The 17,592-nt window shown below is 37.5% G+C and overlaps 1 protein-coding gene across 1 annotated transcript in view; it reads left to right on the forward strand.

The window, feature by feature from the left end:
- Alg11 (ALG11 alpha-1,2-mannosyltransferase) overlaps positions 1 to 10,447 on the forward strand; it is a 213,114-nt gene extending 202,667 nt beyond the window's left edge. Inside the window, exon 5 of the mRNA XM_017609344.1 lies at positions 10,302 to 10,447. Coding sequence (XP_017464833.1) covers positions 10,302 to 10,383 — 82 coding nt within the window. The 3' untranslated portion in view covers positions 10,384 to 10,447. The remainder of the gene's footprint in view (positions 1 to 10,301) is intronic.
- The last annotated feature ends 7,145 nt before the right edge of the window (positions 10,448 to 17,592 follow it).

A 17,592-nucleotide genomic window follows, 5' to 3' on the forward strand; every position in this document is an offset into this window, starting at 1 on the left:
CCCCCCCCCCCCCCCCCACCTAAAGTGTTGGTGCGGTGTGTACTTTGCTTTTGTCTTTTTGGGTGTCCTTACGATGATAAACCCCATGCTTTCCTGTGCTGTCATCTTGTAACTCATATTAGCAATTGCCTTTTAGTGCAATAACTTTATCCTTAACGAATTTTGGGGCAAACTTTGCGCAGACTTTCTTAGAGGCATCACTAAAAACAAAATTTCTTCTATATACATAGTCTTCTATCTTAAAAGTTTCCGCAGTGCTTCGCAAATTATAATGTTTTCAGTTATCGACGATCGTATCAATTCTAGCTTACCGGTTCGGTTTAGAATATGGTCGTCGAGGGCTCCGAGCTTTCGTAATAACCCATATTCGTCAGCGTGAGACGGCATCTGCTGGCCGAAAAGGGCATCCTATAGACTGATGGTAAGAACTTCGTAAAGCCTTTGCGATACTTGGTAAGTGTTTGTCCCATAAAGTTTGGTCTTCTTTTAAATATGCCCTTATACCCGCAATAATCGAGCAGTTAACCCGCTCGCTCGCATTCGCTTGCGGGCTGTGCAAGGCGGTATAAACATGCTTAATCCCACGTTCATCGAGTAAACTGTTGAACTGGGAGGATTTAAATTGTTTCCCGTTGTCACTCAAAATGATGCCGGGAGATAAAGATAAATAAAGATTCCTATGTTTCCTGGCTTTGACCGCGGATAGGGACCTAAGAAATCAACGTATAGTTTCTGAAAGGGACGCTGAACTGTATATTGCGCAGACATAGGCGGACGTAGTGTCGCATTTGGTGCTTTGCTTCGTTGACAAGTTTCGCATTGTCCAATATATTCTTTGACGCCAACCATCATATTGGGCCAGTAAAAGTTCATACGTAAGCGCTCTAAAGTTTTCGCGATTCCGCCATGGCATTTGCTTGGCTGACAGTGGGCGTTTTCCATGACCTGTCGAATCAAGGTTTTTGGAATCCATAACTTCCAGTTGTAAGTTTCTCTCGCTGGGTTACCGTCGGGGTTCTCTGTTTTATACAATCGTCTAGTATTTGTAGGTCAGGTAGCCGATTTTTATTCTCTCGGACATGGTTCAGTAATTCTCTATACTCTTCGGACTGAAATTCGGACGATTCTATATCAACTAACGGACGGACTGCTAATTCATTAATTTCTTCAAAGTTTTGACGTGATAAGCTATCCGGCTACATTCTGTGAACCTCTTCGGTGCTCTATGTTGAACCTAAATCTCTGCAGTTTTACAGACCATCGCGCTAGTCTGCTGGATAGGTCTGTCTGACGCATCAGCCACTGCAGACTAGCGTGATCGGTGACAATGGTAAAATCTTGCCCTGAAGCTCTGAATTTCTTTAAGCTGAGGATAGCTGCAAGGCACTCCAGCTCATTCACACTGTAGTTACCTTGAGCCTTATTAAGTTTTTGCGAAAAATAGGCAATTGGGACTTCGATTCCATCTTCATTTTTCTGTGATAAAACCGCACCAACTCCAAGTTTGGAGGTGTCACATTGTATAATAAATGGCTTTTCATAGTTCGGACTAGATAAAACGGGAGCTGAACATAGCATTTGTTTCAAGGTGTCAAACGATTTCTGCGCTTCTTCGTTCCAAGCAAAATTTTTGTTTTTTTCAAAAAGTGTGTCAAAGGGTTTGTAAAGGTTGCAAAATTATCAACAAACCGGCGGTACCAACCGGTCATTCCAAGGAAGCGCCTGAGTTGCTTGACATTGGTTGGTACTTGGTAGTTCGTCACGGCGGAAATCTTATTTGGATCTGTTCGCAAGGTTCCGTTACCCACAATATACCCTAGATATCTTGATGCAAAACCTGCTTTTTTCAATATTTATCGTCAAGCCAGCATTTCTTAACTGACGGGCAACTTCTGAAAGGACGGACATATGACTGTCAAAATCTTCTGACAATATAAGGACGTCGTCTAAGTAGACGAAGACTTGGTTCTTTAACTGGGGTGGAATGACACGATCCATCAAGCGGCAAAGTGCTTGAGGGGTTTTCCATAAGCCGAAAGGCATTACGCAATAACGGTACAACGGACGATTGGGGACTGTAAAACATGTGTAATCTCTAGAGTTTTCGGGCAGAGGAATTTGCCAAAAGGCTCGACGAAGATCTAGTGAGCTTATGTATTTAGCCTTTGGTATTCTACTTAATATACCATCAATATGTGGTAGGGGATATGCGTCCTTAACGGTAGCGCTATTTATTTTCCTAGAATCAGGACACACACGGACTTTATTTGGCTTTTTCACTAGTACGACCGGACTGGACCAGGCACTATTAGGAGACTTTTCGATTTCTGCGTGAAAAAATTTTTCTACAGCGGGAGATATGGGAAAATATCTTTGCTTTATCGGACGGACATTAGGATGGAGTTCAATCGTGTACTCCATGAGGGAGGTTTTCCCTAAACCTTCTCTTTCGCAACTTGGGAATCTATTTTTGACTGTTGTAAGCTGTCGTTGTTGGTCATCACTTAAGAAAAGGGCGTTATCTTCGCGTCCTACATCAAGGATAATTTCGGATATTATGTGGGGCGCTATTTGGAATTTCAAACAGAAATCTACCCCCAGAATAACTTGTGGGGACATGCTCGGAATTACAAATAATGCTATGGTTTCGCTTTTACCTTCGAACTTTACTGGCAAATCTATGACACCAAAAACTACTTGTTTATTCCCGTCCGCGGTGCATACAGAAGTTTTGTGCTCACGCAATTGATTCTGTTCGCAAACGAGTTTTGCTTGCGACGAGCTTAAACACGACACTTGCGCTCCACTATCTAAAAGTCCTAGATATTCAGAGTCTAGCAATTCAATTTTCGCATAAGGTCTTAAATCTGAGGTCTTTTTTTCAATAGAACATACAACTTTCTTCAAACCTTTGCGTCTGGCTTTAACATTTTTCCAAAACCTTTTCAAACGGTAAGACCAACGACTAACAGGCGATGGTGCATTACGATCATTGTTAAAAATACGGTCTGTAATTATATTATAATTCTGCAGACGAACATTATTCCGTATGATTTTACGAACAGACGTACTGGTTTTCGATGATACATCATGGCATATGACCCCCGGGTGCAATCATTGGTATGGACACTAGACATGTCAGGGTGTATGGGTAACTGCGTTGTTATTCGCTTCTGTGGTCTTTGCGAGGGCTCTGTTTCGAAGCCTCGCTCGTTTTCGAGTTTTCCGAACAGGATTCGCATTTGGGTCAGTAAACGTTAGGCTTGCCATAGCCATTGCAAAATATGGTCCTCTCCTCCAAACAATCAAGGTATCTGTGTCCTTCACCTCGACAGTTCCAGCAGACAATTTGGTTATTAATTTCCGAACTTCATCGATCTCGTTTTCTACAGGGTCTTCTGGATCGTTTTCATACTGAAGCTCATTAGCATAACGTCGCGGATTACGTCGTACATTTACAGCGGACAGCGCATAGCTGGTTTTGCTAATTTAATTCGCAAGGCTTTCGCCTTTTAAACATAGTTTGCGTAACTCTGCAAGCGAACTAATAGGGACGTACAGCAATTGCTGTCGAACACGGGGTCTTAAATTATGCTGCAGTATTTCGACTAATTATGCTTCCGTCAAAGGAGTTTGCAAAGGTTCTGCTAGCTATAGTACAGCGATTCTAAACTCGTCGAAACTCTCTCTAGGTCCCTGTTTTCTTCCACGAATCTGCTCTTTAAGCTCGAAATCGCTTTTATGCTGTTGGAAACTTGTTCTCAGTGCTTGACCGCTTCTACCGAGCGGCGATATCTCCAATACCAATCTTTGGCGTCGTTGGTAAAGAGGCTTTAGACATGCTCACAGAGTACGTTAAAATTACCCCCGAGTGTATCTATCACCTGAAATTCTATTCTGTAAAGAAAACTGTCAACGGGCATACGAGGAGACCCGTCGAACTTTATGTCCTAACTCGAGGTAAGTTGCGCGATTCTGCCAGACTTAGGAACACCAGTCGTGTCACTGAAACGACTGCTCGGTAGAAATTTTGAGAGGAACTATTCGGAAAGTTCGGTATATCTTTTGGCCAAACTGGGGTCGAATTATTTTGCGGTAGGCTCGCAGGGATATTATTTGGAACAGGGCTAATGTTGGATGCAGGTGGGGCTACTGGTGGATTTGGATTTGGTGCGTTCAAATTTAGTCGGCCCACTACATTCACAAGTGTGGATTCTAGTCTTTGCTCTATCAACTGGGAAACGCGATTTTCCAAGTCTGCAAATAAGGTAGCTTGTCGGGCAGATATTACCGCGGACACTAGGTTCCTAACTCTACTTTCCTCTTCATTGTTGCTAATTTGTCCTGCATTGGTAACAGGAAGGCTTGCCGCACCTTCGCAAGATGTGGCGTTCTCCGGAATACTTAAGTGCGTATCTATCTCCCTATTCTCTGTCTGCAGAGCAGATCGGGACCGCGTACGAGCACCTGTGTTTTGGGGGAATTTTTTGCTAGTACATTTAGCACGACACTGAGGACACGAGGTGTTCCTTTTAAGCCAATTTAGAAGGCATGGCCTATGGAAGCTGTTGGAACACGCAGTGGTCAATACATCCTCACATTCAGAAAGGATTTCCCTGAAAATCGTACAAACATTGGCCTGTTGGGGCATATGTCCACTACTTTGCCGAACCGACATTATTATTGAAAGCGAAGAGAAACAAAATGACTAAATACCGGAGTGCGTCAACTCCAGAAATAAGTCGCCAATTAATCGCGCAAAAATATTAAATATAAATTGAATAGAAGCGGAAAAAACATTACTCTAAGCAAAGTAACTACTTCGTTCAATTCGATCAGCATAACCAAATCAAATGCAAACAAAATGTGAAATTGTTCTTAACAAGACAAATTAAAAAGATTTCCAAGAAATTTACAACACCCAAAAGAAAGTACAAAAATTCATCGAAATTCTTATTTTAGTACTATATATACATATGTATACACATACCTATATATTCGATCTATGTGTACACACTATAAACAAATTCACCAATAAAAATATAAAAATATAACATGTACTCCTAAACAGGTTTGATACGAAAATAAATGTAAGGATAATAGAAAAACTTTTTTAAACCCTGAATCTTCAACATCAAAATTAATTAGTAAGTCTGCAACAAAAAAATCGTTCCTCAAATCAACAAAATACTGGTCTATATCTCCGGTTGTGTGGTGATCTTAGTTCGCTATGGTATTTCCATTCAATTAGGTAGTAGGTTCACGCTTGGAGCATCGAAAAAAAATCGACAAAAAAAAATAATATAACCAAACTATAAGACATCTCGAAGTGGAATTTGAGACTAGCGAATCCTCAAAGCCTTTTCAAAGCAAATTTTTGGTAATTTCACGATCACAGTCGAGCAACAACTGAATTTCCGGAAAGTTTATTAGCCTACAACTTGAAAAAAAATCGAAAATTCGCAAACAAAATAAAATGCCAAACAATTCATATTAGGGCTGTGCGATTAATTGATTATTAATAATTTTAATTAATCATAAGGCAAATAACTCAATTACTCGATTAATTGGAATTTATGATTACTCAAAAGTTCAGTTACGAAGATATTTGAGTAATTTGCTTTATGATTATTCAACCTTATGAGTAAAATGAGTAATCAACATTTCAGAGTACTCTTTACACATAAGTAGTTGAAGTTCCTTGATACTTTGAAAACAACGTTTCTGTTTTCAAAAATTTAAGTTAAATAATTTTTTCATATACAGAATATAGAAAAGAAAATAAGCATTTTCCAAAGCCGACTCTTTTAACGAGCAAAATTAATTTTTTTGAGTAACCATATTTCAAGTAACTCGATTAATCATCGTTTTGAGTAATCAAAATCTTGATTACTCGAGCAATTTATTAACCGAATAACTGATTAACCAACTTGCTCGAGTAATCGGATAATCGCACAGCCCTAATTCATATATTTATATACTTAATCTTTAGCGGTCAGTTCTGTAGACATAAAGCCTTTAGGAATCTGCTTTTCCGGCATGTGACTTGACATACAAATATATAATAATTAACAACGAAACAATCTGTGTTCTAATTGAATATGTCAAAACAACTGGCATATAGCTGCACGCTTTTGAAATTCTAATGTTCGATGTAAATATTACAAATTGTATAAAAAAATAAAAGCTATATATATTCAAGTAAAAATTCGGATGGACTATAATATTCCAAGAGGGAATAACTCAAGGGGCCACAAATTATTAGGGCTACTGTACACCACAGGTCATCCTAATCGGGCCCCACGTTAGGCGCCATTTCTGTTATGTGACCCTTAGGTATTTGCTTCCAGATGGGCTTGCATTGCCTGCCTGCAACCGTGGCGTGTGCACTGGCTTACGTGCCGGAGCTTCAGCCTGGGGTGGGGTTCAATACACTGTTGCAAACCAAGCCTACATCCATCGACCTAGGGACCTAACAAAATATTTAGTCTTGCACACTAAGGAAAACTACCACCAAGCCTAATTACTACCATCCACCTATGCCTGGAATACCCCAAGCTGTGCAGCACGTTCGTACGTTTGCGCGCTGCTCTTTACCCACCCTACCATGGCTTTGAAGGTATTCAAAGTAAAACAAAAGCCCCATCGGACCACCTACACATCCTTCGAAATTAGACCATTAAGTTTGCTCTACACAATCATTATGATAACCCTTTATTATTTAATAATAAATAATAAATAAGGATATAATACATATATAATAATCTTAATACTAGAAATTCTTAAATGATTGGAATTCAAATTTATCAACTTAGGTTTACTTAATTACTAAATTTTTTATTTGGGTCTAGTTTTAGCTAAATATCCTAACCTACCTCAACAATGTATATACATGAGTACATGTATGTATGACCCGAAGAGATTTATAGGTCACTCAAAAATTCTCTGTGCAAACGTAAATAAGATTTATATGCAATCAAGGTATGTACATTTGTAAATTTAACCAAAATCGAGAACCGAGAATAGTTAAAAAAGCAAAATAACAGGAGAGGTAAGTTGGATTCATATGTTGGTATACATGTATATATATATATAAAGATACATCAGAATATTGTTATTTGTGATAAAAACAGAGACACGTATTTTTTTATTTCAAAAAAAAGTTTTCTTAGAGGTCGCGCTGGTCGGTTTTTTATAAAAACTCTGATATTCTCAAATTTTTTATTTTCTTGACATGTTTAAATGCAGCTAAAAACGTGGTTTTTATATATAATTACTCTGGTATTATTGGGGAACTTTCCCTTAATTACATACCTGTCTTGGACAATTAGAATGGGTCTAGTTCCCGAAATGACACTAGTAAAATTAAAACGTTGATACTGAACGATTTACGCATTGTCATGGGTTGGAAATTGTTACCAGAGGGTTTCTGGGGTTGCTAATTAGGAATCTGAAGTCAGTTTTTCGAAATTCAAAATGGCGGATCCAAAATGGCGGTCCATTTTTTAGAAATGATTGGATTTGTTCGAACCCCGGCACTCGAGAGCTTTTGGGGTCGCCGATTACGAATCTGAAGTAAATTTTTTAAAATTCAAAATGGCGGATCCAATATGGCGATCAAATTAAAAAAAGTACTAAAATTAAAACGTTGATACCGAACGGTTGAAACATTGTCAAGGGTTAAAACACGTTTCCAGTGGGTTTCTGGGGTTTCTGATTAAAAAAATTAAAAAAAAATTATTGGATTTGTTTGAAACTCTTAACCGCCATTTTGAATTTTGAAAATCTGACATCAGATTCGTAATCAGCAACCCCAGAAACCTACTGGAAACAAGTTTCAACCCTTGACAATGCTTAAAACGTTCAGCATCAACGTTTCAATATTAGTAATTTTTTTTTATTTGATCGCCATATTGGATCCGCCATTTTGAAATTTAAAAAATTGACTTCAGATTCGTAATCGGCGACCACAAAAACTCTTGAGTGCCGGGCTTCGAACAAATCCAATCAATAAAAAAAAATGGACCGCCATTTTGGATCCGCCATTTTGAATTTCGAAAAACTGACTTCAGATTCCTAAATAGCAACCTCAGAAACCCCCTAGTAACAAGTTCCAACCCATGACAATGCGTAAATCGTTCAGTATCAACGTTTTAATTTTACTAGTCTCTTTTCGAGAGCATATTTTCGGGGACTAGGCCCTTTCTAACTGCCCAAGACAGGTATGTAATTAAGGGAATGTTTCCCAATAATACCAGAGTAATTATAAGTAAAAAACCAATTTTTAGCTGTATCTTAACATGTCAAGAAAATAAAAAAATTGAGAACATCAGGGTTTTTATAAAAAACCGACTAGCGCGACCTCTAAGAAAGCTTTTTTTTCAAAATAAAAAAACACGCACACAAATAACAATAACTTGAGGTATATATATATAACTATATCTGTGTTCGTATGGAAAAGTAGCTTATGTCGAAAGGTTGTCTTTAGTATAATGCGGCATTCCTTTTATTCTTTGAACGACAAGGAATTTTTTGACGAGACTTAATAAGAATATTGACTTGCTAGTATCGGAACTATTTCTTTGCTAAAAGTTGTTCAACGGATCAGCGCCAGCGAGTCATTCGCAGTCGTATACTGCAAATGCCGATTTATATTAAAGTCAGCCTTTCGAGATAAGCTACTTTTCCATACGAACACAGATATGTACCTTTGTTTATGAGCTTACTTTACGTATATATACATATGTAGGAAGAAGATTAAAATTCTGCTTCAAACTATTATCTACTGCCTTCCCTAAATTGGGGCGCCATGGGATTGTCAAAAACCTCGTGCCCATACAATTTGTATGAAGCATTCCACAATAACGCGGCGCTAACGTGAGCAAATGGAATTTTCATTTTTGACGGCGTTACGTGTTGAAGTTTGATGCAGAAGACGGAAAGAAAGAGAGAGGACAAAAAAGGAAAGAGGAATAAAAATGCGAGGAAATGAGAAAACGTCAGAAATTACGCCGCGTTGCTTTGGATATAAGGCGCGCTGGCACTCGCTGGCATTGGAGAACCCAATGCTTAGCGCTTCAATTTAGGGACGGCAGTAACCGTTGTTGCAACATTTGGCATTAAAATCTATTGAGGTTTAGAAATAAAAGAGACGTTTTGGAATGCACCCATATTGTGTAAGGTTCAATCTGTTATTTATTTTACTATCTACTAGAAAACACCCGGCGTGCTTCACTGCGCCTTAAACGTATTTTTGCGCTGGTCGATGTCCGTATTGTAATATTTCATTTATTTTATCATTTTGAAGGAATACAATTTCTCAAACAGGTGGCAACCCTCCTCAAAAATATTTTCGGCAGTAGACTTTATTAAATAAACCTCTTACGTTTGATACCCATATTGCAATATTGCAATATCAATTAAATTAAATTAAAATTTTCAAACAGGTAGCAGCCTTCAGGAAAAATATTTTTGGCTGTAAGCCTTCTTTCTTTTAACAGCCATATTGCAATATTTACTTTATCTTATCAGTATACTTAAACTGCAATTTTCAAACAGATGTCAACTCTCTTTGTTCTCCTTTTTAGACCTCTAGCAATGCTTCGGTGAAATTTGCATTCAATCCCATGAGTTAGCTGTCGAGTGCTGCGCGTACAAACATACAGACACACAGTCAGTCAAAATTCCAAAAAAATTTTTGATTTGACTTATTTTGCTCGAATAAAACCACCTCCCCCCAAAAAAAATAATTCTTGTTGAAAATTTATAATGTACATGCCTGTTACAATTTTATTATATGTGTAGATTATATACATATTATTTATCATAATCAAATAACAGATGAATATTTATATTTTATGTTTATAATGACTTGCTAAAATTTGAAAATCAAAACTTATCGAGACAAGTTATACACATAGAAGTAGGAAAAATTATTTTCCGCTTTTTAGCCTATTTATATATATAGAAACGTGGTAAATTAAAATAATTTCTTTTATTTGATTGAATGACAAAAATTTGAAGATTTTTTTTACATATCAATACGTTTTGAGGCTAGTCGTAGCTTAGGTTAGGTCATAGTGGCTGGGACGCACTTAAACAATTAAGAGATTGTCCTTTGTGATACCAAATGAAATGTAAACTTTCTTTGCGGGTGGTAGCGGGATGTGCCGCCATTTAATTGTATACCTTTATTAACTTATTTCTATGTATTACGATCGTTGTATATGCCCGAAAATAAACGTATTTTTGATAAACCTAATAAATTTGTATCAATACTTTTTTTTTAAATATGCTTTCAGATCGTCGGTGGAAAGATTTTCGGAGGAGGAATTCGAGGTCAACTTCCTTCGTGCAGTTACTCCATTATTTAATGAAACATAAAATACATTGTAATCGAAACCAATGGATGATTTTATTAAATGACTAAAGACGGAATGAAAAAAAATCTTTAATTTTTGACACATTTTTATCGACATGCGTACATATTTATGTGCATAAATGTCAGACAATTAAAATCAAGCATATTAGAGGCATTAAAACAGCCAATTGAATACATAACTGATAAATGTTTTTATAACTTTCTTACTTGGGCTGGATGTCCTCAAAAATATATGTCTGACATCACCGCAATTCAGAAAATGCGATGGACGGGACACGGCTGCAGTGTTGCCGTTGTGCGACTAAAGGAGCAATTTGGCCCTTTTTAAGCGCCATTACCCTTTGACCCGACTTTTTTAAAATTTAGATTTTTTTACCCTTTTCCAAAATTATGTGCGACTTTTGCCCTTTTTCAGAGATTTTTAGAAAATGTTAACAGAACCATGCTATGAAAATATATTTCCTCCTGTGCAGTGGCGTAGCCAGGATTTGGCTTTGGGGAGGGATGAAAAAATATTTCCATCGATAACTTAAATTTGTGACACACTATGGCTAGAGGCGTCGCCTGAGTGAATTCTTTCATATATTTATGTATGTGCCAGTTTTACCGTTATATACTTTTTATCTATTCGTTTATTCCATGGGATATTCATGCTTTATTTAAATTTAAAAAATTAAATTACTATACCGTTTTAAAAATCTGAAAATTCACTGCGGGAAATTTTTTTATTCTCTTTTTGTCTTCGCCTTCTCGTTTTTATATTATTTTTGAATTCATTTATAAGTTTATATTTAAGTTTATTTATAAGTTTATTATAAGTTTATTTATAAGTTTTGAAAAAAGGTTTTGAACGAACCATTATATCACATTCCTAGGAAGTTTTGAAAGAATATTTTCGATACTAAATTTTATTAAAACAAAATTTCGAAATCAGCTTCATATAGAAACAGTGTCATCGTTAATTAAGAAAGAGATGTTCTTAAATATCATAACTTTACGACACTCACATACTGACTAGATTTGACTATTTATTTTATTATATTTTAATTTGAATTATTTGTTTATAAAAATATAGTTTATTCCTTAACAAACACTAAATGAAAATAAGTTTAATTTTTGAACAACATTAAAAAAAAAATCGACAAACTTTCGTAAAAATTTCGAACTTTCTATTTCAATTTTATCTCTTAATATTTTGCAGTTTTTTAGCTCATTCAATTTTAGTCTAATAACTTCAAATTTTAAGTACCTGTGTTTTACAGTTGATGTATGGCATATTTTTGACGATGTCGGTAATTTTCTTCCATATTATCTAAGTATGTTCGTCGATTTTTTGATGAAGAAAATGAGCAACACCTTCATCAAAAAAAAAAATATATTAAAAATCAACGATAAGTCGCAGCTATGTATTTTAAACCAGAGTTGGGCATTATTCGAATAAATTGTTATTTAGATAATTTTTCGAATAAAATTTTATCCGTAATATAATTATTCGCAGATAACTTATTCACGAATAAATTATTCGCAAGCAATTTATTCATTTTATTTATTTTAAATAATGAATAAAAACTAATTTTTAACACATTGAGCCACCTTTTACTTTTATTTCTATTGTCAAGGATTGTGAGTCAGCTGAATTCTGTTTACTATTTTATCAAGAATACTAGCCCATTCCCTCTGGTTTCGCGGCCCCTGATAAGATTTTTTGCGTTGGCCAATGCAAGAATAGCGTTGAAAACCAAATATGGGTAAAGTAAAAATTCTTAATTTAGGTTGAACAACTAAAGAGCAGAACCCTTCTCACACATATTTCTGCCAAAAAAATAGCGCTCTGATGCTATATGCAAGAAAAAATTCCTTTCAATGTCATGAGCTTTACCGATGGTCTTATTTCCACTTGTGAGATATTTTCTAAGCGTGCGTAATCTTCTTCTATGATCTTGTAACTACAACATTGGTCCGATGCGTCAACCTCTAGTCTTATGTCATGTAGGCCAACAAAAGTCCTTACAAGGAAGCTGAAGAGCACAGATGTGCGTTTTCTATTATAGGAGAGCCAAAAATCCTCGATGTAAAATTTGGCCATTGACATACCAACAGTGGTCTTTCTTGGAAGGATGTGGTCGAAACTTTCTTTGCTGATTCGCCACTTGAGTCTTACTGCTGCAGCAATGGCCGCCCGAGCAATTTCATCAAGCGGAGGTAGATGCAAGGTCGCATTTAGGGTGTATGACGACGTGAGACATCGTAAATTCGTATAATATAAACATAAAAAACAAAGTAGTCCAGACATATGGGGTTTCTAATGATTTCGACTGCAGCACCATTATGAATTGCAACCTGATTGTACAATAAATAGAGATTTTCTAAATAACTCAACTGCAGCGCCACCTAGCGGGTCTATTTTTCGCATAAGTATTTTTCATTATGCAGGAAGAACACATTTTGAATTTGAATGAAATCAGTTCATAAATACGGCTTTTATAAATAACTCGGCTCCTTCGCCACCAAGGAGTTTTCTAGTAGTCTTTAATAGGACTTTACGCGCATGGAATAACCTCCGAAAATTTGATTTAAATCTATCCAGGGGTTTGAGTTAAATCGTAACAAAAACGGTTATCATTTTATACATAAATATATGTACATATCTATATACATAAATTACTTGTTTTATTATTATTTTATTCGTTATTCGAATAATTAATGAAGATAATAATTATTCGAATAACGAATAAAATAATTTATCCGTCATTCGAATAATTTTTTTTTTGAATAAACAAAATTATTTATTATTTACGAATAACAAGAAAAACAATTTATTCATTTCTTATTCGTCATTCGAATAAATTTTGCCCAACTCTGTTTTAAACTTGCTCTTTATTTGAATTGATCGGACTACAAAACTGCGTACTCAAAATATGTATTTATATCAAATCTAATTAAAAAGCTTTATGAAAGTTTGTTGATTTTGTTAATGTTGCGCAAAGATTAAACATTGGATTTATACGGGTTTTGTTAAATTGTAAACTGCATTTGTATAAACAAATAATTAAAATTATATAATTTTAAGATAAATGGCCAATTTAGTTAACATGTATAAAGTTTTGATAAGCACTTGAAATGTCAAGTTTTAGTACTGAATTCAAAGAAGATGTCTCTTTTATCCATTCATAATAACTTAAAAAATTGTGTTTGTTAAGAAGTGTATCTTAAAATATCTGCTTTGACATTTATGTTAAAAGTGTAAAATATATAAATGTAAAAAAAAGTGTCGAAAAGTACAGTTTTTGTATAGATTATAGATTATTTCCCAACACTGTGGGGAACTAAGCAAAATGGCCTAGTGTATTTCGCAAATATTCAAATACACAATCCACCAACCGATAATTTTATATATTCATTAAAAGATAATTTGCCATCAGTCTGAAATAAAAAAAAAGTTATAAATCGGGAGGGTAAAATATTATTGTGTTATCAGTTCAAAAATAAAAAGTTTCACTGACGAAGGGTGGGGATCTATCCCCCAATTCCCCCCGCCCCCCCTGGCTACGCCACTGCTCCTGTAAGTTCGAAAAAATGCGCCGCTTAAAACTTTTAAAGTAAATGCAACTCTTCTCTTTGCAGCAACTAGATTTATGTGTTTGTTTGCAATCCTGTTTTCTGCAAATCTTGTCCCACTATTTTCTTTTTAAATTCAACAGATTTCTTCTTTTACTAGTAAAGAAGGGCAAAAATAATATGGTGACCCTTTTCTTCGTCAATGACCCCTTTTTTGCGACTTTCTGAAAATTCTCAACGGCAACACTGCACGGCTGCATGAAATATGCAGCGTGCAACATCTACTATAGCTGCCATGAGACGGCGCACAAATTTGGTGTGGGATTTAAGGTTGGGCGGAGACTACGACACCTCGTCTCTAGGTTTACTCCCATAGTGAACGAATCGCCACGATCCGCACCAAAGCCTAATTTAACAACGTAAGCCTCATTTGTGCGCACGCCCCGAGGGAGACGACTTAACGACGGGCGACTTTAACGTCAGGGTGGGCAAGGAATTCATTTTTGGGCCAACAACCGGAAAATTCAGCCTTCATGACAACACCTCGGTCAACGGAGAGGGGCTGATCGACTATGCCGCGGTACGGAACATGTTAGTTAGTAGTACCTGACACCAGCGTCGAAACATCCAAAAAGCGACTTGGGTGTCTCCTGATCAAAGAACGCAGAACCAAATAGATCATGTTTTGATAGACGGAAGCTACGCTTCGACCGTTCTTGATGTGCGTTCTATCCGAGGAGCCAACATCGACTCGGATCACTACCTTGTTGCAGCCAAGGTCCGCATGTGCCTCTGTTAAACGAAGAACGTCCGTCAGGCAACGCGGCGAAAGTTTGACGTCGAGAAGCTGCATTCACGACAGACAGCCGAGAAATTTCGCAATCGATTCTCAATCCTGCTTAAACAAGAATCTCTTCAACGACCGGATGAAATGAGCAGTGGGAACCCATCTCCCAATCACTTTGTGCGCTGCGGAAGAGGTGGTGGGATACTACTGTCCGCGTAGAAACAACTGGTATGACGAAGAGTGCCGCGCGGCTGGTACAGAGAAATACGCAGCATACAAAGCCACCCTACAGCGAACGATAGCGGAACGACACCGGGAGATGAGGAGGGAGGAGAGACGTCAATTCAAAAGAAAGAAACATGAGGCAGAACAACGTGAATGCGAAGAGCTTGAGAAAATAAGGCAGAAATCAAATGGTTTCAAGACCGGGGCTGGTTCCTGTAAAGATGAATTTGGTAACAGATGTCCAGAGTACACTTGAGATATGGAGGGAGCACTTCTCAACGCTTCTGAATGGAAACACAGGTGGCGTGTATGAAGAAGAAGAACACGAACCAATATATAGGGACGAAACTCACTTTCCTCCACCTGACCAAGACGAGGTGAGCACAGCAATATGGCGGCTTAAAAACAACAAGGCCCCCGGAGCCGACGGTATTCCGACTGAACTGTTCAAAGCCGGCGGTGAACAGCTGGTCGGGCACATGTACCAGCAATTGAGAGCGGAATAAGCCTTCTTAATATTGCATACAAGTTCCTGTCCACTATATATGAAATACTGAAGCACTTTACGAACCAACTGATTGGACCCTACCAGTGCGGTTTCAGACCTCGTAAGTCCACCATTGACCAGATTTTCACAGCGCGTCAAGTTCTGGAAAAGACACTCGTTATGCAAATCGGCACACACCATCTTTTTGTTGATTTTAAAGCTTCCTTTGAAAGCACGAAGAGAAGCTGCCTTTACGATACCATGTCTAAATTTGGGATTCCCGCGAAACTAATACGGCTATGTAGAGTTACGTTGAGTACAACTTTGAGCTCCGTCCAAATTGGGAAGGACCTCTTCGCGCCGTTTGAGACCAAACGAAGTTTTATACAAGGCGATTTTTTAAATGTGGTGCTGGAAAACGTTTTAAGAGCTCTCAATAATAATCACAGCGGCACGATATACAGCAAAAGCACGATGCTGCTGGCGTATGCAGATGATATTTACAACGTTGGCCTGAAACACAGGGATATCTACGCATCATTTTGCAGCTTTGAAAAAGAAGCTGACTCTGGCGGTCTGGCGGTGAACAAGGACAATACAAAGTACCTCCTGGCCACACATAAAAAGCCTTCGCGTATTGGGACACACGTCAGTGTTGACTGTCATAACTTTGAAGTAGTGATGGGCTTTGTTTACTTAGGATCCAGCATAAATACCACCAATAATGTCGGTCTCCAGATAAAGCGAAGAATAACTCTTGCCAACAGATGCTACTTTGGGTTCGGTAGGCTATTAAGAAGCAGATCCCTCTCTCGACGAACAAAAATCACGCTATACAAATCTCTCATCATGCACATGCTTTTATATGGCACAGAAACATGGACGATGTCTAATTGGCTTTGGGCCTTTCGAGAGAACTATTCTTCACAAGATCTAATAATAATGGAATAACGAACTGTACGAGCTTTTTAACGACATGGACATAGTTAAGCGCATAAAAATACAACGATTGCGTGGGGTTGGACATGTTGTACGCATGGATGGCGACGCTCCGGTGAAAAGATCCTTCGACTCCGCACCCATGGGAGGACAACGAAAGCAAGGGCGCCCACGAACATAATGGAAGGACCAAGTGCAGAAGGACCTAACCGCACTTGGGATGAAAAACTGGCGCAAATCTGCAAAGGAGAGAGGCAACTGGCGAGGTGTTTTGTTCTCGGCCAAACCGACAAGCGGTTGTAGTGCTTAATAAGAAGAAGAAGACTTTGATATTACTCTATGGATGCATCAAATACATTAAAAAAAAAAATCAGGGCTAACTTATAAGTATGGTGACCAGATTTATGTGGGCAAAAATCGCGACATTTCTAAAGCATCGAGTCAAAACATACAATTTTGTTCCTTAAGCTGGGACAATTTTTATTGTGCTGTATTGGAGCACAATAAAAAAATTGTCCCAATCAAATTCTGTACAGTCACACGGTTGGCTCTTTTTATACAATTTTGATTGCCGCAAGTTGGTGAAAAGCAATATAGTGACAATAATTGCCTTATCACACGATTGTTCTAGCATGCGGCAATCGTGACAATAAGATGTTGCGCTGACTTCTAAATTCTGTTTTGTTCTTTGTTGTGTAAAAATGACGTATTCTTAAAAAAAAGAAAATTGAATCTAATTTATATATTGTGGGCTCATTTTATGCATATTTGTTGTTTGAAAGCAAAGAAGCAAAAACTTGAGTCCAATGAAAACTGACACATTTATTTAGAAGTTTGAGTGTACAGNGAACTGTACGAGCTTTTTAACGACATGGACATAGTTAAGCGCATAAAAATACAACGATTGCGTGGGGTTGGACATGTTGTACGCATGGATGGCGACGCTCCGGTGAAAAGATCCTTCGACTCCGCACCCATGGGAGGACAACGAAAGCAAGGGCGCCCACGAACATAATGGAAGGACCAAGTGCAGAAGGACCTAACCGCACTTGGGATGAAAAACTGGCGCAAATCTGCAAAGGAGAGAGGCAACTGGCGAGGTGTTTTGTTCTCGGCCAAACCGACAAGCGGTTGTAGTGCTTAATAAGAAGAAGAAGACTTTGATATTACTCTATGGATGCATCAAATACATTAAAAAAAAAAATCAGGGCTAAC

The sequence above is a fragment of the Rhagoletis zephyria genome, unplaced genomic scaffold (genome assembly GCF_001687245.7).
Source record: "Rhagoletis zephyria isolate East Lansing unplaced genomic scaffold, Rhagoletis_zephyria_1.1 Rzeph_scaffold_00219, whole genome shotgun sequence".
NCBI classification, from domain to species: Eukaryota; Metazoa; Arthropoda; class Insecta; order Diptera; family Tephritidae; genus Rhagoletis; species Rhagoletis zephyria.